This window comes from Canis lupus, chromosome 5 (assembly GCF_011100685.1).
Source record: "Canis lupus familiaris isolate Mischka breed German Shepherd chromosome 5, alternate assembly UU_Cfam_GSD_1.0, whole genome shotgun sequence".
In the NCBI taxonomy this organism is placed as follows: domain Eukaryota; kingdom Metazoa; phylum Chordata; class Mammalia; order Carnivora; family Canidae; genus Canis; species Canis lupus.
In genome coordinates this window covers 44,003,777-44,030,956 of record NC_049226.1, presented here as the reverse complement: position 1 = coordinate 44,030,956, position 27,180 = coordinate 44,003,777, and the positions used below count along the sequence as shown (strand labels likewise).

Below are 27,180 nucleotides of genomic sequence, written 5' to 3'. Positions count from 1 at the left end.
CAGAAAAGGCTCTCTTGAGAAGATGAGATATGAACTCAGATCTGAAGGAAGAGCAAAGAGTTAACATGTTGAAGAGGAGTGAGGGATGGGAAGGAAAGTGTTCATTTGGGGATGAAACCTTAATTATAGAAGAATATATATTCATGTGCTTTGGTTATGAAACTTCATTGAACTATACAGACATTAACCATTCGCTACACAATAGTGGAAAATGTTTAAGGACTGCTCAAAGCCTTGGACTTGAGTTTATGCCTGACTAGTTATCAGATATATGGTCTTTGGTAAGTTATATTACCTATTTAAGCCTTAATTATATTATCTGGAAAATAGAGATTATAATAATAACTACCTCTCTTATCTGACCCATAGGATTGGTCTAAGGATATAACAAGATAATGGACGTGAAAGTGCTCTACAAACTGTAAAATACTTTAACATACGTTATTACTAGTGTGTTGTTGATAACTAAATCTATTCACAGTACAATTCAATATTTTCTTTTAGGGAGACTTTTATTGAAACAAAATGGCAAATACAGAGTGTTCTGCTTCTCATTTGTATGTAACTACACAGAGGTGAACCAAAGGAACACACTATGATACAAATTGTATCATGAATACAACCTTCCTTCCCTACAACAGTTGCAAGAGCATCTAACAACTTACAACTTACAGAAGTTCTATGTGAAAGGTGGATGGTAGAGAATGACCAAATAAAGTAATGAATATGTAGGAGTCTAAAATAGGAGTCTAAAGTCAGACAAGTCAAGTCATCATTTAGGCTCCTAATTAGTACATTAGCAGTGCGTGTGTGTGTGTGTGTGTGTGCGCACATGTGTTGTTGTTTTTTTTTAAGATTTTATTTATTTATTCATGAGAGACAGAGAGAGAGAGAGAGAGAGAGAGACAGGCAGAGGGAGAAGCAGTTTCCATGCATGGAGTCCGATGCGGGACTCAATCCCGGATCTCCAGGATCATATCCTGGGCCGAAGGCAGGCGCTAAACCGCTGAGCCACCCAGGGATCCCCCACATGTGTGTTTAAGGATAAAATGAGACAGCTAATTTCTAAGCAGAACTCCCATTCAATTCTTAAAATTCTATTTTTTTTTTAAACTCCACAACATATGTAATTGGGAAAATGTATATTAAAACGAGATACAACTACACATCAATTAGAATAGTCACAATTGGGATCCCTGGGAGGTGCAGCGGTTTGGTGCCTGCCTTTGGCCCAGGGCGCGATCCCGGAGACCCAGGATCAAATCCCACATCGGGCTCCCAGTGCATGGAGCCTGCTTCTCCCTCTGCCTGTGTCTCTGCCTCTCTCTCTCTCTCTCTCTCTATCATAAAAAAAAAAAAAAAAGAATAGTCACAATTTAGAATATTGACAATACTAGAGAGGCAAGGATATGGAAAAGTAGCAGCTCTCATACATTACTGGAAGGAACAAAAAATTGTGGACAGCCACTTTGAAAAATAATTTGGGTTTTGGGTAGGGAGGAGTTTGTCTTGTTTTGTTTGTTTTTGCAAAATTGGACATGCTATACGATCAATAATCATTCTTCTTGATATTAACTCAAAGGAGTTAAAAACTTATGTCCACACAAAATCCTGCACACAAATGTTTTTAGCAACTTTATTCATAATTGTCAAAATTTGGAAGCAACCAAGATGTCCTTCAGTAGGTGAATGATAAACTGTGGTATGTGCAGACAATGGAATATCATTCATCACTAAAAAGGAATGAGCCATAAAGCCATGAATAGACATGGAAGAACCTTAAATTCACCTTATTAAGTGAAAGAAGCCAATGTGAAAAGGTTATATACACTGATTCCAATTATAGAATATTCTGAAAAAGATAAAATCACTGAGACAGTAAAAGATCTGTGGTTGCCGGATTGGAGGCAAGGTAAATAACAGACAGAGCACAGAGGATTTTTAGGGCAGTGAAAATGCTCTATATAATACTATAATTTGGATATATGTTATTATACATTTGTCCAAACCCATAGATTATACAACACTAAAGGCGAACCATTATGTATACTCTGGGTATTTAAGGAGGTGTCAGGCTCATTGATTGTAACAAATATACCACTTTGGTGAGTGTTGTTAATAATGGGAGAGGCTATGTGTTGGTGGGGGCAAGGAGCATATGGGAAATCTCTTGTACCTTCTTTTGGTTTTGTTATGAGACTAAAGCAACCAAAAACAAATACTAAATTTTTAAAGAAAATTTATTAGAAATAGAGCTTACTACTAGTGAGAAGCCAAAACCAATCTAGAAAGCCAGCAAAATAATTGCTTCTATAATTCCTTCTATAATTTAAAGATCTTAAAATCAAAATTGATGCTAATCTTAAACTATCAGAGTCTGTAAAATCAGGAGTGAGAAGGGTAAAATGAAAGAGGTTCAGTGCCTCAGGATCAGTTGCCCAGTCTAAGAATAAAAAAATAGTTTTATTTTTCATTTAGACTTGATGAGCAGGGATGGTACAATACATGAACAATTTTGAATGGTCAAAAGTACATGATAAAAAGAAACATTGTTTCAATTAAATCAAGTTTTTATTTTGTTATACAGCATGTTATAGAAAGTCCAACCTTTAGGAAAGATGAAAAGATGAACAACGAGGATTTATATCAGCAGAAAATTTATAATTCTTATTACTTGGCCTAAGCTCTGGGTCTACCTAAGAAATCACCTTGCTTTTTTTTTTTTTTTTTCACCTTGCTTTTGTTTAAAGGATGGCTCCAAAGAAATGGAGATTGTGAAGAAGTGGACACATAAAAGGCAGATTCTATCGTTGCACACATTCCATTCTTAGTTTCATACAGACTTTTTTTTTTTTTTTCAGAGAACTTAGTGAGTTTCGAATGTCTCATCCTCTCCTCTCCACTTAGAAGGCTTTGCAAAACAGGGCACACTGTCCTATGGCCTCGGTTAACAAAACACAGGACTTGTTCTAAAGAACAGCATGGAATAGGCTGTTAGCAATCTGTTTGGGGGAGTTGCTGCCTCCCACTCCTCCTATTTCCACAAGCTAGCTCTAGAACCCTTCATAAGATAAGATCCAGATGCCAACTACAAATTGAGGACTTTCTATTTTCTCTCTGGGCCCACTTAAGCCTGGGCTTAAAACCCATAGCAGATTTTGGGCATGCAGAAGAGGATGCCCTGATGTGTCCCAGACTAACTCTTCTCACTGAATTGGGCGTGTGATGCATAGTGGCTAAACAATGCAATTTTGACATTTGCTGTCATGTCTTTTGCTTGTCAAATAGTCTCACAAAGTTTCATAGCTTCAGCTCTCAAATCTAAGAGGAAAAAAATCTGATTTAGAGAAGCATGTGAGAATCCAATATTCTCATAATACTAACACAAGTGGAATTCATAAATTCTGAAAAATAGATCTTGGGAAGCCGAAGATTTAAGAGTCTATGGAACTTCACCTTGTAAAGATTTTTGGTTTAAGTAATTCTAATGACGTCCAAGTGTGGCTTCTAATGGAATAATAATTTTCTAACCTATTTGGACATTTTATAAATACACATATGTAGTTGTATGTACTTGGAATATGACTAAAAATAATAAGAAAATCCAACAAGACTCTTACAAATAGCCTAGATCACAAACTAATCACATATTTCTGAAATTAAAGTGTATTTAATTTATGTTAAATTGAAATGGAAGCTATACATCAAATATCATTTTTTAACATTAAAATCTGAACTTACTGCATACAATTGGATTATTGGACATTAAACACTGTTTATTCTTTCTTTAAATAGCAATAAGAAAAAATAGTAATGATGAATTATCCTTGATGGTTTGACTTGGGTCCAAGCAAAGTATCTATTATATCTCCCTGAAAAAAAAAAAAAAAAAAAAAAAAAGTCAAACAATTACAATGCAATAAAATATAAATTAAGAGGTAAAGGAGTTTTTAAAATGTCATTTAAAATTTATAACTTAGTGATACATATAAAGGGCATTCAATAAGATTGTAATAAGGAAACAAACCAAAGTAAGTTTAAATAGTAACAGTTACTTCCTAGTATAAACCTTTTTCCTATGAAAGACTCCGTTAATGGAGTTTCATAAACAATTTTATAACTGTTCAGTTAAGAGATCATTTTGAAAGCTCCTGTTTAGCCTCCTGTTTGGTTGTAAGTACCATTAAATCTGATTAATAGGTTTTTTTGAATCTCCCAGAAAAATAACCCTTAATCTTTAAAATATAATGACCAAAAGCATTATTCCTATTCCTATAGGAATAGGAAACATATTCCTATTAGGAAACTGTATTTATTATTCCTATTAGGAAACTGTATTTATTATTAATGTATGTAATATATTTGTTACAAGGAAATTTTGCTTACCAGCATTGAAATCATTAACACATATACAATACATATATATACTCACACACACATTGTCAAAAATGTTTCAGACTCTCAGCTTAGCCTTCTGCTTTCAGGGCATACTGCTCAAAATAAAAGATGTCTCTAATGTATATATATTCCACATCTTCTTTGTCCATTCATCATTGATGGACATTTGGGCTGTTTCCATAATTTGGCCACTATAAACATCAGGGTGCATGTTTTCATTCAAATTAGTATTTTTGTATTCTTTGGGTAAACATCTAGTACTGCAATTGCTGGATCATAGGGTAGTTCTATTTTTAACTTTTTGAGGAGCCTCCATACTGTTATCCAAAGTAGCACCAGTTTGCATAAAAAAGAATGAAATCTTGCCATTTGCAACAATATGGATGGATAGAGAGTATTATACTAAGCGAAATAAGTCAGTCAGAGAAAGACAAATAACATGATTTCACTCATGTGAAATTTAAGAAGCAAAACAAATGAGCATAGGGGAAGAAGAGAGAGGAAGGCAAACCAAGAAACAGACTCTTAACTATAGAGAATGATGGTTACCAGAGAGGAGGTTGGTGGGGGTGATGGTTAAATAGGTGATGGGGATTAAGGAGTGTACTTGTTGTGATAAGCATCTGGTGTTGTATGGAAGTGTGAATCACTAAATTCTACGACTGAAACTAATATTTTACTGTATGTTACCTAATGGGAATTTAAATAAAAACTTTAAAAAAATCTAATTTATTGAAATCCAAACACAAGGATGAAAGTTTTTCTTCCACATTCCAATCTATATTCCATACTTTTACTAACTATAATATGTCCACTAGGAACACAGCTTTTATATTTGTGTTTAAATAATGTCACATAAATCATAACATATTGTACTTCTATAATTTCCTTCAATTTGCTTTTATCACTCAACTTTTTAAAAGATTTATTCAAAATTTGTCATATTAACACATTGAAATATGTATTATTTAAATTTTTATACTAGAGTCACTCATGTGAATATGCCACACTTTATCCAAAGTTTCACTGATGATAATCTAAGGTTGTTTCCAATTTATCAATATAGAAACAAGGCAGGTATGAACATTCTTTTCTCATTAGCATGTCTTTCAGATCACTACTAACAAATTAAAATCTTGGGAGATATACAGAATCCAAACAGATGTCATTTAAACATCTTATAGATGGATTTTAGTCCTACCAGATAGGAAAAGTGAAGTAATTCAGAATTACTGACACAGTAAATAAATGACTTGAAATCAATTGTGTGATATACCAACCCATGGAGAGTTGCAGACTTCCATGAGGAGATGGAGGATGTAGGTAATAGGTAAGTTGACTCCAGGAGACATGGACTCTGAGACCACTCCATTTGGAGGGCATTGACAAATTGACTCTAGAACAGGGCTCAGTGTGGCAGCCAAGATATTTAGCAAAATCTCTTTAAACATCCACAGTCAATATGCACATCAAGCAGTTGAGAAAATAATCTCCAAAACTACTCAGAATGCTTCATTTGTTTATTGGAAAACCTATTCTTACCCTAGAAGAATAATTATTGTATATAGAAATAATACAGCAAACCAAACAGATAATTTTAATATTTTTTTGTATTAAGGAACTTGTATATATTTGGAATTTTCAATATTCATTATTTAAAAGGGAATTTGCCATTATTTGAATGCTTAGCAAATAAATTTGTGATTCTTTTTTTTAAATTTTTTTCTTAAGGTTTTATTTATTTATTCATGAGAGACATAGAGAGAGAAAGGCAGAGACACAGGCAGAGGGAGAAGCAGGCTCCATGCAGGGAGCCCGATGCGGGACTCGATCCCGGGTCTCCAGGATCGCGCCCTGGGCCAAAAGCAGGCACTAAACCGCTGAGCCACCCAGTGTGATTCTAATTTAAATGTGTTATTGGGTAATTAATTTAGACCCGTAATTATAGATGGAAATATTATTAATTTGTATAAGGCATTGGAACAATTAAGAAAATTTAAGATCCATCATATTCAAAATTTAAAATTTATTAAATTGGGATGCCTGGGTGGCTCAGCAGTTAAGCATCTGCCTTTGGTTCAGGGGGTGATCCTGGAGTCCCAGGATCGAGTCCCACATCAGGCTGCCTGCATGGAGCCTGCTTCTCCCTCTGCCTATGTTTCTGCCTCTCTCTCTCTGTCTCTCATGATTAAATAAAATATTTTAAAATAAATAAAAAATAAAATTTATTAAATTAATAAGAATTCCTTAAATATCAGATTTGTTTTCCCATAAGACAATTGAAGTACTTAAAAATCTGTATTAAATTTATAAATTAAACAGATTTAAAGAAACTTAATTGTTACAAAAGCTTATTTAAAGTATGTATTAATATTTGTTGGACTTATAAACAGAATAATAAAATATATCCTCTAAATGTAAGAGCTTAAGGTGAACTAAGACTTTTTAGAAATTTTATAACATATTTGAATATGAACATTTTAAGCAAAAGTAGATTGAATAATCATGAACAAAAGAAATTTTAAGACAGAGGAGAAAGAAAGAAAGAAGGAAAGAAAGAAGGAAAGTAAGAAAGAGAAAGAAAGAAAGAAAGAAAGAAAGAAAGAAAGAAAGAAAGAAAGAAAGAAGAAAGAAAGAAAGAAAGAAAGAAAGAAAGAAAGAAAGAAAGAAAGAAAGAAAGAAAGAGAAGAAAGACCTCACCTTGATGCCTTACACATACCTCCTAGTACACATGTGCAGGACATTCTCTATGGTATCACTGGCTTGTATGGTATATGAATTTTCAGCTTTATTGAATTGTTCTCCAAAGAGGCTATGCTAATTCAGATTCCTATGACCTTTGCATAAAAGTTCCTAATTCCCTACAACTTTGCTGATACTTAATATTGGCTAATATTTTAGTTTTTGTAAATCCAATCAGTTTGAACTGATATCTTGTATAATTTCAATTGTATCTTTCTTCATTAATAGTGAGAATAAATGTTGCTTCTTAAGTTTATTTGATCTTCCTATTTCTTTCTTATGAATTAGGATGTTATACATTTGCCCTTTTAAGAAATTGAATTGTTCTTATTGTTTTGTTTTTGTTTGTTGTTGTTGTTGTTGTTCTTATTGTTTAATAGGAGTTTCTTATATATAATGGACATTATGTCTTTCATAATCTTGGAAATTTCTTCTTTTAATCTGTTTCTTTTAACTTGGCATATAGAATCTTGAACAGAAGGTATTAATTTTGACATAATAATCATAAAAGAATACTTGAGTTTTATTGAGAGCTTACTATGTACCAATAATAGTTCTAATCACTATGTACCCATTAACTCATTTAATCTTTCTAACAATCTTTGATTCTGGTACCAATATGCCTGTTTTACAGATAAGAAAACAGGAAAAAACTAAAAAAAAAAAAAAGGGGATATTTTTGGTCTTTTTTAAATCCATCTTTGCCTTTAGATCATTTAGACATTATCCTACATTTCCTTCTAGTGGTTTGTTTTATTTTTCAGTCTTCAGTTCCTTTAGAGTTCACCATCATACAAAATGTGAGGTAAGAGTCTTATTTTATTTTCCTCCCAAGTCACTTCTAGAATTATAAACCTTAAATGGCTTTTTATTTTCTATAAGATGAAGATCAAACTCCTCATCATGGCAAATGACCCAACTGGCCCATTTGTCACTTTTCTCTTAAGCAATCTCTTTACCAGTCAAAAGGTCTACTCATCTTTTCCTTAAAATGTCATGGACCTTTCCAATGCTGTATCTTTGCTCAAGCCTTTCCCTCTGTCTGAAGTAACAGTTCTATTTGCTTGTCTGCAAGGAAAATTTCTAATCCTCTGAAGCACAGTTAAAACTTAACCTCCTGTGTGAAAGGCTTCCCCTAAGTATTCTCATATGTTTTGCTTTCCTTCTTCCCACTCTTCTTTCAAGAGTCAATTTTCCTACTCTGTGCTTCTATTGGAGTTTTTTTTTTAATTATTATTTCAGTGTTTATGACTCAATTATATTTTTGTACATATATTTTCCTTTCTTAGAAACCATGTGCCTTTTATAAGTGTGTTCATTTAGACATTTTTCAATATTTGCTGAGTGCCTATTATGTGCTAGCACTGTGCTTGAATATACAAGTTTCCAAGTAGTTCAGACTAGGAAGAAAGACATATATACAAAATATTGTAGTTTATATATTGATAAATTATTATAGGTCTTGATAGGTACTGTAGATATATATGTGATGAAAAGAATGAACATGCTAATGCCCATAAGTTTCTCTGCTACCACTACCCCAATACACACTAACAAAGATTTTTAAATAATTCAACTCCCTCTCCTCACTGCCCAAGTTTAGAATATCTGGGCAAGTTCTTAGAGCTCTTATGGGATAGAACTGATGGAATCACAGAGATAGAAAGGGATGGATTTAGGCTTTGAGGCTACATTTAGAATTTGAGGGATATGTAGAGAAAAAGAAAAAGATTACTATTAACTAAGTATTTTGATTCATTTTTAATGTTTTTGAGAGACTTGAATAAAGAATAGAATTCTCTGATTCCTTCTGGCCGTTGGGCTGTGTATCTTAAACAAATGTGAGCATAAACATCTCAGTAGCTATTAAAATAGCTTATACTCAACAAATATGTGAGAAATTAAAAATATCAAAATGTTTTACGTCATGAAAAAATAAGCCATTGGGGTCTCATTCCTCACAGCAGACTAAAACTATGATGTAAGAACATGAATTTTGGGAAGAAAATACTTTAGGTAGTGTAATGATTTGGAAAATAGGTAAGTAAAAACAAAGACTAAAATTCATTCATGATCCTAACACTAAGAAATAAACTTTCTGATATGTTGAATTTTCCTCCAGTTTTTCAAGGCATATTTATTCAAGAAATACTTATTGAATAACTTCTAAGACACTGTACTAGGCTATAGGAATATAGTTCAGAACAAAAGAGACAAAATTCACTATTTACATGCAGCTTACATTCTAACTATGGGAGACAGGCAATTACAAATCAATAAAAGAATATGATATATTTGAAGATAAATGTTAGTAAGAAAATAAGTCATAGAAAAGTATTAAATAGGAAGTGTAGGGAAGAGTAGAGGTGCAATTTAAAATAAGGTAGCCAAGGACGATTTCACCAAGAAAGTGACTATATTTGAGCAAAGATTTAAAGTGGACGGAAGAACAAACACTGGATTTTAAGTAGGAGATATAACAAGTCCAAAGTCCTAAGCAAGCATCTATCTATCTATCTATCTATCTATCTATCTATCTGTCTATCATTTACAGTCCAATATGGATGGGATAAACCTCCACCTTCTACATGCAACCCAAATCTAATCAACACACCTGACTTCTCTGGCCACATTTCTCTCTGGTTGGATATTTAGATTATTTCTTTTTCTTTTCTTTCCTTATCCTGTTACAGTTATGCTATAATTAATTTCTTTGATTGTCTTTATGAATATTTCTATAGAATGGAATTCCAGAAGTATAACAGTCTTGGTTCAGACTGCCAAATTGCTTCCAAAGAAGTAATACAGCATTATTCTAACATTTCTCTGTATAATAGAAAACGTATCTTATCAGATGCTTGCCAGTACTGAGTAGTCCCATTAAATTAAAAAAAAAAAAAAAAAAAAAACTTGGGGCACCTGGGTAGCTCAGTTGGTTGAGCATCCAACCCTTGGTTTCACCTCTAGCCATGATCTCATGGGTCCTGAGATCGAGCCCTGTGTCAGGCTCCATGCTCAGCAGGTAGTCTGCGTGAAGATTCTCTCCCTCTGCCCTTCCCCCTGCTCATGCTCTCTCTCTAAAATAAATAAATAAATCTTTAAAAAACTTTTTTTTAAATAAAAAGAAGGAATCTTTTCCTTCTTTAAAAAACCTTTAATTTCACATATGAGAATGCTACCACATTTTAATTTGATGTAATAAATTTTTTATTTCTTTAATTATCAGTGAGGTTTAATTTTAAAATATACTTGCTAGTCATTTTTTGTGTGTGAATGAACTGTTCCTGACCATTACCCACTCTTCTATTATAGTCTTAGTGTATTCTTATGGATTTTTTCATTTTTAAAATATTTTAATATGTTTATCATATTGATGGTAATATTTACTAGATTTATCCATAAAATAATAACTTAAACATAAAAAGCAAAAAATTGTAGGGCACCTGGGCGGTGCAGTGGGTTGCACCAGCTCTTAGTTTCAGCTCAGGTTGTGATCTCAGAGTCATAAGATCAAGTCCTTCATCTGGCTCCATGCTCAACACAGAGTTTGCTTGCAGTTCTGTCTCCCCCTACCTCTATCCCTTACCCGCCCCTTCCAAATAAATAAACTAATCCTTAAAAGATAAAAATAAAATTAAAAAATTAAAAAACAAAAAAAATGGAAAAAAATACCTTAAAAATAATAGGCATCTAGTGATACTGATTGCCTGTCAAAGTTTTACAATAAAGTTTTCATATTTGAAGATCAGAGTAAAGGAACAGGATAACACTACAGAAGCAAAAAAACAAATGCCTATTTGGGGAACATTAGATAATATCTAAAATATTACCATTTCTTATAAAAGTCTTTGAATATTTATAGTAAACTTCTTCAGCTATATTCAATAATTATTATTCCCAACAGTATACTAGGCACAACTTTAAGTTATTCCATGTAACATTTATAATTATTATGGTATATTATCATTTTCATTTTACAGAGAAAAATCATGAGGCTCAAAGAAAATAAGCCTAATAGATACCATGCTTAGTAGGTAGCAACTCTTAAAACTTATGTTATTTCCATTGTACTACACTTAACATATTTAAGAAATGTAAATTCCTTGTATGATACAAAAAATTACATAAAATAACAAAAATTTTGTCACGTGAGTCTTACTCGGCCAGAATCCAACGCAGTGGGCATATTTCTTAGTTCATACACAGCAACCTGTCCATCACTGTCACCCACTAGAAGGCAATCTGTTTGTTTGGCAAAGAGAACAGTTGTGAACTTGATTCCAGGGTTAGCAACATTCACAATGAGAGGATCCAAACTGAAATAAAATATTTTATTTTAAATTCAGTTGTTGTTAATACATTCTTTTTGTATACAGATTAAGAAAAGTCAGATATTTTTTGTGTCTTCAAATGACAAAACAAAACAAGCTTCTTAAGTAACTTTCCAAAATCAAAATAACTATTTCTCAACTCCTTATTCAATCAAAACTTTCATTTCTTCAGTGAACTAATTTCAAATAAATAAATTCAAGAAGTTCACAATTAAGATGTGAACTCATAAGTTTAAACTCCTGTGCTGGTTAGCTTGGTGAGGCTATGGTACTCAGTTGTTTGGTCAACACCAGTCTGCACTTTGCTGTGAAAGTGTTTTGTTTAAAAATGATTAACATTAAGACCAGTAGAATTTGAATAAAGCAGATCACCCTCCATAAGATAGGCAGATCTTCTCCAACTTGTTGAAGACCTTAAGAGAAAAGATTGAGTTCCCTGAAGTGGAGTAAAATTCTGCCTCCGGACTGCCTTCAGACTCATGACTGCAACATGGACTCCTGATGGAAATTCTAGCCCGCCAGCCTGTAGCACAGACTTGGCACTTGCCAGGCCCCACAGTCATGTGAGTCATTCCTTAAAATAAATCTTTCTTTTTATTGCTTCTGTTTTTCTGGAGAACCTTGACTAATACAACTCCTTAAGCAATAAATGTCTTTTAAAAGAAGGGTATTTTGATCCAAATAAAACTCTGGAACATAAAAGAATACTTTGAACAAGAATTTTTTTCTATTCCCCAATCATCCAAAGCAATCCACTGATGCCCTAAAACACAAAAGAAGCAGTAACTTGTATACTTCTGAAGGAATGTCCTGAGAACTGCAGTTTTACCCAAAAAATTAAAATGATAGGTGGGATGAGTTAGGTAATCATTTTATACATTAGTCATTTCATATTCAAATATAAATTGTTTTGTGATATAATCCTTGTTTGGGGGTTCGAACTGTTTTATAGTATAAGCCATGGCAAATTTTAGAGTTACTAAGTTATTAACTTCTAGGGAAAAAAAAAATTGCCATTAAGAATAAGTTCACCGAATTTTGTGTCACTGATTTTAACCAAGAATGCGTCCCTCTGGGGCAGCCCCGGTGGCTCAGCGGTTTAGCGCCGCCTGCAGCCTAGGGCGTGATCCTGTAGACCCTGGATCGAGTCCCGCGTCAGGCTCCCTGCATGGAGCCTGCGTCTCCCTCTGCCTGTGTCTCTGCCTCTCTCTCTCTCTCTCTCTCTCTCTCTCTGTCTCTATGAATAAATAAATAAATAAAAATCTTTTTTAAAAAAAGAAGCTTTAAAAAAAAAAAGAATGCATTCCCCTGATTGTTGCTAATGATCAGCATAAAAATCTACAGTAATTTCCAACTGAAGAACTCACCTCATTAAACACTTTATTTCTGTAATGTATAAATTTCTATTTTAAAAATAAAGATGGGTCTAGAGGATACTCTAGTAACTTTGGTATAACACATTAAAATTTTTAATTAAAAAAAATAAAAAAATAAAAATTTTAATTAAATGCATGGCCCTTTGAATATGTTTTAAAGAAGGTAAGAGAATAAGTAAATATTGTAAAAAAATTATTTTGTTCCTTTTATATTATTGCAGAAAATCTTCAGTTAAAAACAATTAACTGCCTGTCTGCTTCTTCTATAAACTAGGCAATAAAACTGAATTCAAGGTAGCTATGATATACCAGCCTGTAAAAGTTTTAGATGAATATGGCAACCTATTTTTCATTTAAATATTTTTAAAACCACATATGGGAGGGCACCTGGGTGGGTTAGTCCATTAAGCATCTGCCTTTGGCTCAGGTCATGATCCCAGGATCCTAGGATTCAGCCCCTGCTGAGCAGGGAGCCTGTATCTCCCTATTCCCTGCTTCTTGTGCTTTTGTGCTTTCTCTCTCTCTCTCTCTCTCTCTCTCTCTCTCTCTCATTCTCTCAAATAAATAAATAAATAATCTTTAAAAAAATAAAACCACCTATGGTATAAGTCATTAAAATGAATATAGCTTCTTGGCATATATCTTTTATTCATAAGGACTCTCACAGTATAAACTATTACTTGTTTTTAAAATAACTACAATTCTCTCTAACAAATACCAAAACTATCAGATATCATTTAGTTTAAACTGCTTCTACAAGAAATATCACCAAGAAAAACATTAACACTTACGTGCTGGTGTGAAGGTCCCAAATCTCTACTCTGCTCTCATTTGCAGCTGCAAATATATAGGAGGATTTTGGAGACCAGGCAACATCATAAACAACATAAGTAGTTGGATAAAAGCTCAAAAATGGCTTGGTATTCTCCTGTTGCCATATAATAACACCCCAATCTGCAGAACAGCTTAAGAACACATCATGACAAAATGGATTCCACGCTATTTTATATACTGGACCCTAGAATAAGACAAATAAATTAAAACACATACATATATAATATTTGACATCTTATACTTTAAATCTGACCAACAAATTAAAATGCTAAGATTTCTAGAAGACTTATGCACTATGCATTGTGTATTATTTTAACTGAGAGAGTAAGGTCATAAATTGAATCTTCTCTAAATTATGCCATACAGAAACATAAAGATATAGTTGTTATAATACTAACTAAATATTAACACATATTGTACTCATTTACCTTAAAAAATATAAGGAACATTTTAAAAAATGAAGGATCAAATGAAGAAAACATAGATGGAATAATCACAAAAGATACAGAAAATAAGTATATGCTAGATATATTTTTGCCTTGGGATCAGCATGTTACCGTAAGCAAAGTCTTTTAGAAACAAATAAAAATTGTAACTTCCATAATTTGCAAGAAGAAATCAAGAATATCTAGAAGCTAGAGGTGCCTGGGTGGCTCAGTTGGTTCAGTGTCCAACTCTTGATTTCGGCTCAGGTGTCATGATCTCAGGGTGGGGATATCCAGGCCCATGTGGGCTCCATGATGAGTGTGGAGCCCGCTTAAGATTCTCTCACACCTTCTCCCTCTGCTACCCCCACCCTCCAGCTCCAGCTCACATACACACTTCTCTCTCTCTAAAAAAAAAAAAAAGTAAGAATATCTAGAAGCCAGATAAGATGCCCCATGCATTATTGATGGTTTCCATACAAGAAAGCACTTAGGTTGGTAATGTTAACTCTGAAGTTGTAAATTTATTGCATGTTAAAGGTACTGTGTATAATACTATTTTTTCAGAAATATCAAAAATAAGTTTTCCATACCTACTATAATTAAACCAACCTTATGTCCTCTGTAAGTATCTAGGTATTGTTCATTATAGGAACAAGAACATTTGTGAATATGGCCTTCTTCGGTGCCAGCCAAATAGATATTTGTATCCTATAACACAAAAAATTTAAATGTATTGGCTTGTGATACATTAGTAAATGTACAAAATAGAAAGTTAGACCCCTTAAGATCTATTAAAATCAATTCTAGGACCAAAACTAGAAATACTATCTTGATCATAGTTGTCTGTTGTCTTTTTCTTTCTATCATGATTAAACTTTCTATAATTAAACTACCTGAAAAGCTACTATGCAAAGAAAATATAGATTTGTTCTTTGCTGGAATAGAGGGAAGAACTTAGATCCTATCTAGACATTAAATGGACAAGCACCGGCTTAAAATAAGGAAGAAAATTTCTAATATTTAGAGTTACCTAACAATGGAACTAACAATCCAGGGAAATAGTAAGTGTTCTTTCATCAGAACTAGTCAAAGAAAAAAAAAAAAAAAAAGAACTAGTCAAAGAGAAGACAGACAACAGTAAATAATGCTGAAGAAATGATTCTTGCTTAGAGTGAAAGATTGAACTAAATGGAGTCTCAAGCATTTTTAACTCTAAACGTATGTACTAAGTAGAGATTTTAAGTGTATTTCCTACTCTGAAGTCATAGTCAAAAGGTCTGAAAGTCGGGTTCTATGCCCTATGTAGAGTTACCTGGGAGCATTTTAGAGATGCAAAATCTTAGGCCCTACCCTAGACCTAAGGAATCAGAATCTGCATTTTAACAAGATTCCCAAATAATTTTATGTACATTAAAATTTGAGACACTTTGCTCTAGTATATACCAGTACTTAAAAATGCAACTACTAGATTAAGGATTATAAGTAGTTTTAAATAACACAATAAAGTACATATTTTTTCCTAAACTAGTATTAACAATTTATATTCAGCAGTATATAGAAGTTCCCTTTGATCCACATTCTCATCAACAGTTGGGTTATATTAGAAATCTTAAATTTTGCCATTGTATGAGGTATAAAATTATATCTAATTGTTTTAAGTTCCATTTTTATGAATATTAACAAGGTTGAGCACATTTTTATGTTTAATGCCCATTTGCATTTCTTCTTCTGTTCATGTCTCCTATTTTATACATAATATTTTTTATATTCATTTATATAAAAGTTCTTTATATATCCTATTACATATGCTTTGTCTGTTATACATGTTGCAAATATCTTCTCCAAGTGTATGGCTTACTTTTTCCTTTCTTTAGTGTCTTTTGATAAACCGAAGTTATCATTCTAATGTAGCTGGTTAGTTAGTTAGTATTTTTTGTGCTTTGTTTTAGAAATATTTCCTACTTTGAGGTAATAGAAATGTTTTCCTACATCTTCTTCTAGAAGTTTTTTGTGTATGATAGAATTGATATCTAATTCCATTTTTATATGGATAATGATTATCTCAACACCATTTATAAGTAGGTTATCTTTCCCAGAGATCTTCAAGGTCACTGTCTTAGAGTTGTGTTTGTCAGTCTATAAAATCTGACATTTCCATTCAAGAGATTTATTGGTCAGTTCACTCAGAAACAGAAATGGGCAGAGATTTAAGTTGAACTATGATACAGTTGCAACAAAGGGCTCAGCCCAACCTCTAAGAAGTTCTGGAGTTGAGATAGTGTTTGAGTTCTGCCTCCAGGCAAGGAGGCCAGACAAGTTATACCACCATCCCCCACCCCCTCCACCACCACCAATAAACTAGTGAAGCAAAATAAGACTCAAACCAAAACCATATCAAAATCAAACTAAATGATAGTAGTCTAAATATCACAATTAAAAGACAGACACTGTTAGATCAGATAAAAAAGCAAGATCCAAGAATATGCTACCAACAAGAAATGTACTTTTAGACATAAATAGATTAAATGTAAAAGGATGGAAAATGATTTAAGAAACAAAACAAATGAACATGAGTGGAGGGAATGAAAGGAAAACCAAGAAACAGACTCTTAACTATAGAAAACAAACTGATGGCTGCCAGAGGGGAGGTGGGTAGAGGGATGGGTTAAATAGATGCTGGGTATTAAGGAGGGCATTTGTTGTGATGAGTACCAGGTGTTGTATGTAAGTGTTGAATCACTAAATTCTACACACGAAACTAATATTACACAGTATGTTAACTGACTGGAATTTAAATACAAACTTAATTTTTTAAAAAGATATAACCTGCTATAACACTAGTTAAAAGAAAGCTGGTGGCTACAGTAATATCAGACTAAGTTGATTTCAGAATACATAATATTATCCATTATAGATAAGGCCACTTTACAATGATAAAAGAGTTGATTAGTCAAGAGAACATAACAATCCTACACATTTATATACCTAAAACAAACCTTTGAGTAACGTAAGGCAAAAACAGATAGAATTACAAGGAAAAAATAGACAAATCCACAATTATGGCCAGAGATTTCAGTACCTTTCTCTTAATAAGTGGAAGAAATAGGCAGAAAATCAGCAAGGTTATAGTCAACTTGAACAGCTTTAACCAATCTAACCTGATTATCATTCATAGAACACTCCACCCAATAGCAGCAGAATATACATTTTTCTGAAGTGCACAGGGAACTTTACATGTTAATATCACATTCTGGGCTTTAAAACAAATCTCAATAAGTTCAAAAGGATTCCGTTTATAAAAAGTTTGTTCTCTGATCATGATGGAATTGAATTAGAAATCAAGAACAGAAAGATCCATGCAAAAGCCCCAAATATTTAAAAACTAAATAGCATGCTTTGAAATAATCCATCCATCAAAAAAGAAATCAAAGGAGAAATTAGAAAGTAATCTGAATAGAATGAAAATGTAAATATATGGGATCCCTGGGTGGCGCAGTGGTTTGGCGCCTGCCTTTGGCCCAGGGCGCGATCCTGGAGACCCGGGATCGAATCCCACGTCGGGCTCCCGGTACATGGAGCCTGCTTCTCCCTCTGCCTGTGTCTCTGCCTCTCTCTCTCTCTCTCTCTCTCTCTCTGTGTGTGACTATCATAAATAAATAAAAATTAAAAAAAAAAAGAAAATGTAAATATAACATATTAGACTTTGTGGGATGCTGCCAAAGCAGTACTTAGAGAAAAAGTTATAGCACAAATGCCTCTATCATAAAAGAAGAAAAGTCACAAATCAATGATCCTAGCTTCCACCTGAATAAGCCAGAAAAATAAGAGCAAAAAAAACAAAGGAGAAGAAAGAATATAAAGATCAAAGTGGAAATCAATTATATAGAAAACAGAAAAAAAATAGCGAAATTCAGAGAAATCAAAAGCTAGTTCTTTGAGATCAGTAACATTGATAAATTTCTAGCTAGATTAAAGAAAAGATTTAAATTTTTTTTTTTAATTTTTATTTATTTATGATAGTCACAGAGAGAGAGAGAGAGAGAGAGGCAGAGACACAGGCAGAGGGAGAAGCAGGCTCCATGCACCGGGAGCCTGATGTGGGATTCGATCCTGGGTCTCCAGGATCGCGCCCTGGGCCAAAGGCAGGCGCCAAACCGCTGCGCCACCCAGGGACCCCGAGAAAAGAGAAAGAAAAAAGAAGATAAAAATCACTAATAGTAGAAATTAAAGAGGTGACATATTTTAGAGTACATATTTTATAGCTATTAAAAGACATTAAGGAAATATTATTATGCCATTAATTTTAATAACTTAGATGAAATACATTCCTTGAAAGACACAAATTACCAAAATTCACTCAAGAAGAAATAGATAATGATACTAATAACACTATATCTACTGAAAATTTTAATTTCTAGGTAAAAGTTAAAAATCTTCCCAAAACTCCAGGCCCAGATGCTTTATTAATTTCATCAAATATGTAATGAAGAAATAATACTAATTGTACAAAATTCTTTCAAAAAAAGAGGGCATACTTTTCAACTCATTCTAGTGGATTACTCTAGTGTCAAAACCAGACAAAGACCTTACAGAAAAGAAAACTATAGATGACTATCCCTTACAAAGTTGAAAAATCTTAAATAAAATTTTAGCATATTAAATTCAACAGTAGATTAAAGGTATAAATCATGGTCAAATTTCTCTTAGAAACAAAAATTTAAAAATTAATGTAATTCATCATATTAACAAACTTGAAAGAAAAATTGTATAATCATCGTCATATGTAAAAAAAGCATTTGATGAAAACCTAACATCCATCCCTGATACAAGTCTCAACAAATAGTAATGTAACAGGATCTCCTCAATGTGATTTATTGCATCTACATAAAAACCTCAGCTTACATCATACTTAATAGTAAAAGGACTGAATGCTTTCTCTCTAAGGTCAGAAACGAGAGAGATGTTTGTTTTCACCACTTCTATTCATGATTGTGCTGCAAGTTCAAGCCAGGATAATCAGGAAAGAAAAAAAAAATAAAAGGTTAAATTCTTTATTTACAGACTACATGATTATCTCAAATTCTTTATGCCAAGGACATTTCTAGGACACCAGACTAGGATTTCTCAATCCAGCACCATTGATATTTTATATATATATTCCTCCTCCTCCTCCTTCTTCTCCTTCCCCTTCCCTTTTCCCTTCTCCTTCTATGCAGAGGAAGGCAGTAGTTGTCCTGTGCATTGTAGGATGTTTAGCGGCATCCCTGGACTCTGCCCACTAAATGCCAATAGCATTCCTTCCCATGTCCCACCTCCTGGAGCTGAAACAACCAATAATAATATCGAGACATTGCAAAATGTACTGTGGTGGTAAAATATGTCCCTTCCTGCCAACATTGAGAACCACTGTTCTACAGTCAAGGTGAAATGTGAATTACAAGAATTTGAGAATGAAAGCAGTTAAGAATACAACTATAGTGGTAAAAATGAAACATAGGGCCTGAACTACACTAGCAGTGAGTAGGCTTGGACTAAAAGGAGCAGGACAACAAGACATGAAAATCATTTGGATGATAAGGTAGAAAAGAGTAAGATCTCAAGTTTTGGTTTGCATAACTAGGTGGATGACGGTGTCACTAAAGAGATGACCATATCACATGTAACAGAAAACATAGAGGATACGTTTCCTTTGAAGTCTGTCAGTTGCTGAATTTTCTGATTCCAAAGAACTTCCATAAAAAAGAATGAGAAAAAGTAGGACTTCATTAACTGTGCTTTGATTTGATTCTGGCCTGATAAGCATGAACTTAACTGGTCTTCCCAATCCTCAGGATCATGAGAGGCACCACTCACATTGAAATAGAGGACTGTATAGTAGATTTGATTTCTATTAATATGATGAAGCAGCAGAACACCCAAGAGGAGTAAGGAGGGGCATTCAAGTTAAACATGAAGTTGAAGGGATCCCTGGGTGGCGCAGCGGTTTGGCGCCTGCCTTTGGCCCAGGGCGTGATCCTGGAGACCCGGGATCGAATCCCACATCGGGCTCCCGGAGCATGGAGCCTGCTTCTCCCTCTGCCTGTGTCTCTGCCTCTCTCTCTCTGTGACTATCATAAATAAATAAAAATTTAAAAAAAAAAATAAAATAAACATGAAGTTGAAAAGAGAATCCTTTCACAGTTCCTCAGAAATACAGACCTTTCCTCTAGAAGGCAGAGGAAGGCATAGGGCAGCCAATTGGAAGTTGCCACTCTACTTTAGTTTGGCAGCTATGCCTATGTTTGTTTTGTTTTGTTTTACCTATAAGGCACAATATTTATTAACATGCTAAAACTTTGCCTTGCTTTATATCTTAATACACTTCAAACACTGGAAGTTGTTATATGCAATAGTAAATAATGGATTGAAATAATTTACCTTAGGATGAAAAGCAAAACACATTCCAGGAGCCTGCCGAGATATCAGAGCTTCACCTTTTTTTTCCATTTCCCCTCCTTTTTTGCTGCTGCTAGCTGTAGTTCGCTTCAAACGCATCAAATCTTTATTGAAAGAAAAAAACTTTTATCTTATTTACCACATGAAAAAGTATTGTATATACAAAGTGTATCCCTTCTAGAAAGAATAGTGTGATTTCCGCCCTCTTTTGCATGTGATTAGGTTGAAATTAGCAAATACCAGAACAAGATACTTAGAAAAACAATGACCAAGCCCAGTTTCTTTCTTATGTAGCCAAACCAAAATTGGTCACCTCTTACATATGGCTCACTAGGAATTTTAAGGCAGCACATGACAAGAGAAAGATCATTTGATTGATAGATATATATGTATTTATGCGTTCTTTTTACCGTGACTGTCTAGTCCTTTCCGTATAACCCATTTGGAGATTCTTCCATCTGCTGATATAGAAACAAGTATTTCTCTTTTGTCATCACCTGTTGTCCCTCGATCTTGTTCTATCCATTGTAATTGCCATACAGGTCCCAAATGTTTTTGAGGTGATTCACTAAAACGGGGGAAAGCACTAAATATAGAATCACTGTCATAATTTTTGAAAGGACATGAGTATAAGTCATAAGGACAACGCCCTGAAGCACTGCGACCTACTTACAGAATAATGCCTTTATTGTTCAAAACTGGATTTTTACTTAAAGTATTTTGAAAAACGGGGAAAATAATCATTTTGTCACATAATATTTTTTTTGGTATTCTCATTTCTTACAAAAGGAAAATTTTACTGACTTAATCATATTAATTGTAATAACAGAAACAAAAGAAAATATTTTCTTTCTTTTCAGAACGTATTTTCCTTACTCCACTCATTTACTTTTTCCTAGATAAGTTATATAAACTTATATTGGATACATTGAGTTTAAGTATCTTCGCCTTCATATGAATTTTTTTTCATAAATGAATAAATTATTTAAGTCTTATTTAAGTAAACAATTACCTCACCTTTCTTTCTGTTTCTGGCTTGCCCACTGGCTTGATTCTCTCTATGGCTGAAATTTAACATTTTTCTGAAGAATTAAAATTGCTTCTCAGATTACTGATTTTTTTATGCAAATCTTCCAAAGCAATCATTCTGAATCTTTTAAATAAAGCTTTGATAATTTGGTAGAAATATTAGGCCCTCTTCCCAGAAACAAGCACAAAGGCCCATGCTTACAAAACATGGCAAATAATTTCAAAGCTAAACTTAAGGGCCCTGCTTTACTGACCATTTTCAGCTCTAAGTTTATTCAAACACTAATATAAATATACTACTTCACTTTTGCCCCACTGGTATCTGATCTATTACAAAAGCCTAACATATTTAATATCTTTCACTTTTGATTTTTTTATTTTCTTAATATCACTCATTTATTCATTCTTAATTAAACACTTAATATAATCCTCCTCCATGCCTGATATTATGTGACATGCTGAAGATACAAAGCTAAGACTTAACTCTTGATTTAAGTTGCTTACAGCCTCTTCAGAAGATATATATATAAACAATATATATGCAGTATAATAAGTGATATAATAATTAATACAAGTGCACAAAATAACGGAATGGGAAGGTTACTTGGAGGAGGTGACACCAAAGCAATAAAAAGTATACTTTCAGTTACAAGATAAATAAGTTCTGGAGATCTAATTTACAGTATGATGATCATAGTTAATAATACTGTATACTTGAAATTTGCAAAAGGGTAGATCTTAAGTCTTCTTACCACACACACACAAAAGGCAACTATAAGAGGTGATGGATGTATTAATCAATTTGACTGTAGTAAACATTCCACGATGTATACATTATTAAATAACTACATTGTACCCCTTTAAAAAATCACATCATATAACCTAATTTATTTGTCAATTATACCTCAACAAAGCTGGGGAAATTTAAAATTTTTTTAAAGAATAAGCATAAACTGTCAAGGAAGTTTGGTGAGGTGGACAGAGAACATGCAGATTTTAGAACAAAGAATTCTAGCTAGAGGAACTATTAAATATTTGAAATATAATAGTATTACTTTCAACAACAATATAAACATTCACTCAAAACTAAATAACATTGGAGTAAATTTTTACTTCTCCCTAAAAAAGTACATATTATATGTTTACCTAATTCTTGGATTCTCACCTACTATCCAGAACTGGAACATTACTGTTGCTCTGTACATTATAAATGGCAATTGTGCCATTGTGATAGCCAACGGCTAGAAGATTAGGTGCTCCAATTGAGAAATCCACAGCAGTAACTCCATATGGACTCTGATAAATACGTTCTGGCCACTGAAGAAAAAAATAATTATATTTTAAACTTGGTTTTGCAGGCCATATAAGGTAGGTTATAATGGTGGCTAAATGGTGGACTGTCTGGTGGCAGTGGAAATGTAAGAAGTGCTAGTCCACATTCAGTTACTCCTCTCCTCCTAACTTCCAGTATAGATGAGAACAAAACATCAATTAGTCATGTCCTTTACTTTGATGAATACTCAGAGCTCAATAATTTTAAGAAATACCACAGCATGGCCTCCTCCAACAATGATCATATTTTGGTAATCTTTCAGCAGTATTTGTATGGTCACCATAGATCATCTTCTTTCAGAAACAAATAATGCTCCAAACAAATTATCTAGCAATGTTCCTATCTTCCAGTATATGTTTCAGATGCTTGGATTATCTAGACATTTCTAAGAAGGATAGAGGAAGCTCCAAAAAAAAAAAGAAACTCTTGAAGGTAGAGTTCTACAACTCTACAACTTTGTGAAGAGTTTTATTGTTTTATTTTGCTTGAAGTCTAATCTAAATCCTTTCTTGCTTCTAACAATGCAATCAATCCTTCTACATGTGTAAAATTGCTTCTTCCTTTCCTTCTTTTACTCTATATAAACCCAGCTCCCTAATAGACTGGGACTATTTATAAAAGATCTGATTTTTCCCCCCTCTGATCCTTTTCTAAGTTTTCTACTTCACATTTCTAGTTATTAATTAAATCTAATGTAAAGCTGCAAAGTAACATATTGACTGCTACTGCTTAATGAAAAAGCATGATTGATTCTTATTATTCTTGAAAAATTCATGCTAATAACACGGTCATATTTATCTATTTAATGTATTCAGGATAGCAGAAATCTATCTCATAAGGTGATGATTTATTTATAACCCAGTATTAAATGAAACATAATTTGCAAAGGATTTTCACTTGCAAATTTGTCTTTGTTATGGTAGACAACTCTGAATCATCAGATCTAACAGCCCATGGTAAATGCTCAATAAATATTTATTAAATGAATTTACTCTATATCAATAAGAACAAATTTTAATTCTTACAGATTTTCTTTGGTCATTTTTTTACTTTGTTTAATATCACATACAACTATATACTTTATGAATTATGTCAACATTTAACCGACTAAAAATGGGTTTATTCCTATTTAGTTACCATAGGATTCTTTATTGACCAGCAGCAAGCCAATCCTCTTTTTTGCTCTTTAAATCCAAAGTGCCCATAGCCAACAGCCAAAAGGTCCTGAAAACCAGCAAATTATGTTAAAATAAGAGAGGATGGCATAAAATATTGGGAAATATGTAAAGATGCATATTCATGAACTGTGTTTAAAATAGCAATAAGACATTTCTATTGAGGAAACAAAATACCAGTCTACCATCTATTTTTACTTTACACCTCCATCTTCCTAAGCAAAATAATAATCATCATATCTTCAGACTAATAAATATCTAAAAAGAATCAATTAAAAAGTTCTTTTAGGGATCCCTGGGTGGCGCAGCAGTTTAGCGCCTGCCTTTGGCCCAGGGTGCGATCCTGGAGACCCGGGATTGAATCCCACGTCGGGCTCCTGGTGCATGGAGCCTGCTTCTCCCTCTGCCTATGTCTCTGCCTCTTTCTCTCTCTCTCTGTGACTATCATAAATAAATAAAAATTTTTTAAAAAAAGTTCTTTTATATATTGAGATAATCTTCCAAGATTGTATTACTACATTATAATGTTTCATGGGTTTTTGAGAATGACTTAATTATTTCAAATATAAAAACAGAGTACCATTAATTGAATTTTGAATCTTCCCCTAAACTACATGTGTTGCAGCCCTAATCCCCAATATCATTATATTTAAGGATAGGGCTTTAAGGAGGTCACCAGGGTTAAATGAGGTCATAATCTTAGTCCAATAGGATTGGTGGCTTTATAAAATGAGGAAAAGACATCAGAGCTCTCTCTCTCTTCACCATGTGAGAGCATGGCAAGAAGGTAGCCATCTGTAAGCCAGGGAGAGCTTTAACCAGTAACCAAATAGGCCAGCACCTTGCTCCTAAACTTCCTAGCCTCCAATATTGCAAGAAAATAAATTTCTATTTTTTAACCCAGCCAGTCTATGGTATTTTGTTATGGTACCCCAAGCAGATTAATAAAGCAGTTCATCTCAAGAAATGCTTATAGACAAAAATTTAATGATTGACTAAACCCAGTCTCTTCTTCATTATCAGAATATCTTTATCAAAAATATAGGGGCATCTGGGTGGCTCAGTGGTTGAGCCTTTGGCTCAGTTTGTGATCCCAGGGTCCTGAGATCGAATCCCATACCAGGCTCCCTGCATGGAGCCTGCTTCTCCCTCTGCCTGTGTCTCTGTCTCTGTCTCTGTGTGTGTGTGTGTGTGTGTGTGTGTGTGTGTGTGTCTCTCATGAATAAATAAAATCTTTAAAGATATATATATATATATATATTTTTTTTTTTTGCCACAACCCTATCTTCAGGCAAGCATCATCTCTATAATTTTCTGTGCCTTAAACCACTCTACATGGACAATCTTTTATTAATCTTAGACTCAGCATAGGCACCACTTCTTCTAAAAAGCATTCATGAGCATCTCTTATGTATTCCCACAGCACTATTTATTTTCCTTATTAAAGTACATAGAGGACCATTATATGGGCAGGATCTATGTATGACTAAATTACTACTGTAACTCTAATGCCTTATCGGAGTTCCTGGCACAGAGCGAATGTTCAGTATTTGTAGAATGAATTAATAAATATGATAGATGGTATTTGTCATATTTTTAGCTTCACTAAAAATTATTTAACTTTAATCTCTTTTTTTAAAAAAATAGTTTTTATTTATTTATTCATGAGAGACACAGAGAGAGGCAGAGAGGCAGAGGGAGAAGCTCTGTGTGGGGAGCCTGATGTGGGACTCAATCCCAGGACCCCGGGATCACACCCTGAGCCGAAGGCAGATGCTCAACCACTGAGCCACCTGGGTGCCCCTAACTTTAATCTCAATAGCAATATATTAACTTTTAAAATACTAGTATATTCAGTTTCTAAAAGTGAATTATTCATCTTTATTACACAGTTATTATTATTATTAAATCTCACTTATCCAAATATAGTTTTATAAAGACCAATTCATACTAAAAGTATTTTATGCAATTAAAAAACAATGTGCATAATTTAAATAATGTGTTATAGAGGTTTCTATAAAAATGATTAAATAATTTCTGTTTTTTAATAAACATAACAACTAGCATATTTGCACATAGAATCTTATAAGGTGTGGCAATAAAAACCTTGCATAACTCCATATTCTTTTTTTTTAAGATTTTATTTATTTATTCATGACAGACACACAGAGAGAGAGGCAGAGACATAGGCAGAGGGAGAAGCAGGCTCCATGCAGGGAGCCTGACATGGGACTTGATCCCAGGTCTCTGGGATCACACCCTGGGCTGAAGACAGCACTAAACTGCTGGGCCACCGGGGCTGCCCCAAATCCTTAAACATACATAATACAATGCAGTGTAAATGAACAAATTAGTTCTGACCACTTTAAAAGCACACTAAATATTCATTCCAAAGATATTGTCATTACACAAAAGGTTTTGGAATCCCTAATTGAAAAATCTTGTTTTCAGAAGCAGTTTATAAGCCCTAGGAGAAAATAAGTCTCGTTACTTTATAAGTCTCTCTCTCTCTCTCTCTCTCTCTCTCCTCTTTTAATTAAAGAGAAGGGGGGAGAAGTGGAGAGAGAATCTCAAGCAGACTCCCTGCTAGGTATGGAGCCCAACACAGGGCTTGATTTCACAACCCTGAGGCCATAACCTGAGCCAAAATCAAGAGTCTGACGCTTAACTAACTGAGCCACCCAGTCACCCTTATAGTCCTATCTTTTTTAAAAGCAAACATACCATTCCTAACTTAATGATTCATATAACTTGCTTCAAGGTGATTTTTGGTGCCTGTGCAGTTAAGAACCCTGGTGCCAGATGTTTGGGTTTGAATTCTAGCTATTTAACTTACTAGTTGTATAACTTTGGGCAATTTATTCATCCTTGTTGTACTTCAGTTTCCTCATCAACATATTGGGAAAAATAGTACCTAACTCAGAGTTGTGTTAATAAAAGTAAAATGCTTGCAATAGCACCTGGAATATAGTAAGTGCTGTTTAAGTATTTGTTATTACTGGTAGTAATAGCATTTTGGGAATCTCAAAATTATTCTGCACATTTTCAGAATCAGTAGATTAAGTATATACTTCTGAATATGATTACTTCAAGAAGAAT

The 27,180-nt window shown here is 33.6% G+C and overlaps 1 protein-coding gene across 1 annotated transcript in view; it reads right to left on the bottom strand.

The window, feature by feature from the left end:
• Positions 1–2,685: 2,685 nt before the first annotated feature.
• DNAI4 (dynein axonemal intermediate chain 4) overlaps positions 2,686–27,180 on the bottom strand; it is a 100,749-nt gene continuing 76,254 nt past the window's right edge. The window contains 8 exon segments of the mRNA XM_038537175.1: positions 2,686–3,872; positions 11,300–11,456; positions 13,639–13,865; positions 14,719–14,817; positions 20,527–20,648; positions 20,955–21,112; positions 22,739–22,890; positions 24,044–24,130. Coding sequence (XP_038393103.1) covers positions 3,822–3,872; positions 11,300–11,456; positions 13,639–13,865; positions 14,719–14,817; positions 20,527–20,648; positions 20,955–21,112; positions 22,739–22,890; positions 24,044–24,130 — 1,053 coding nt within the window. The 3' untranslated portion in view covers positions 2,686–3,821.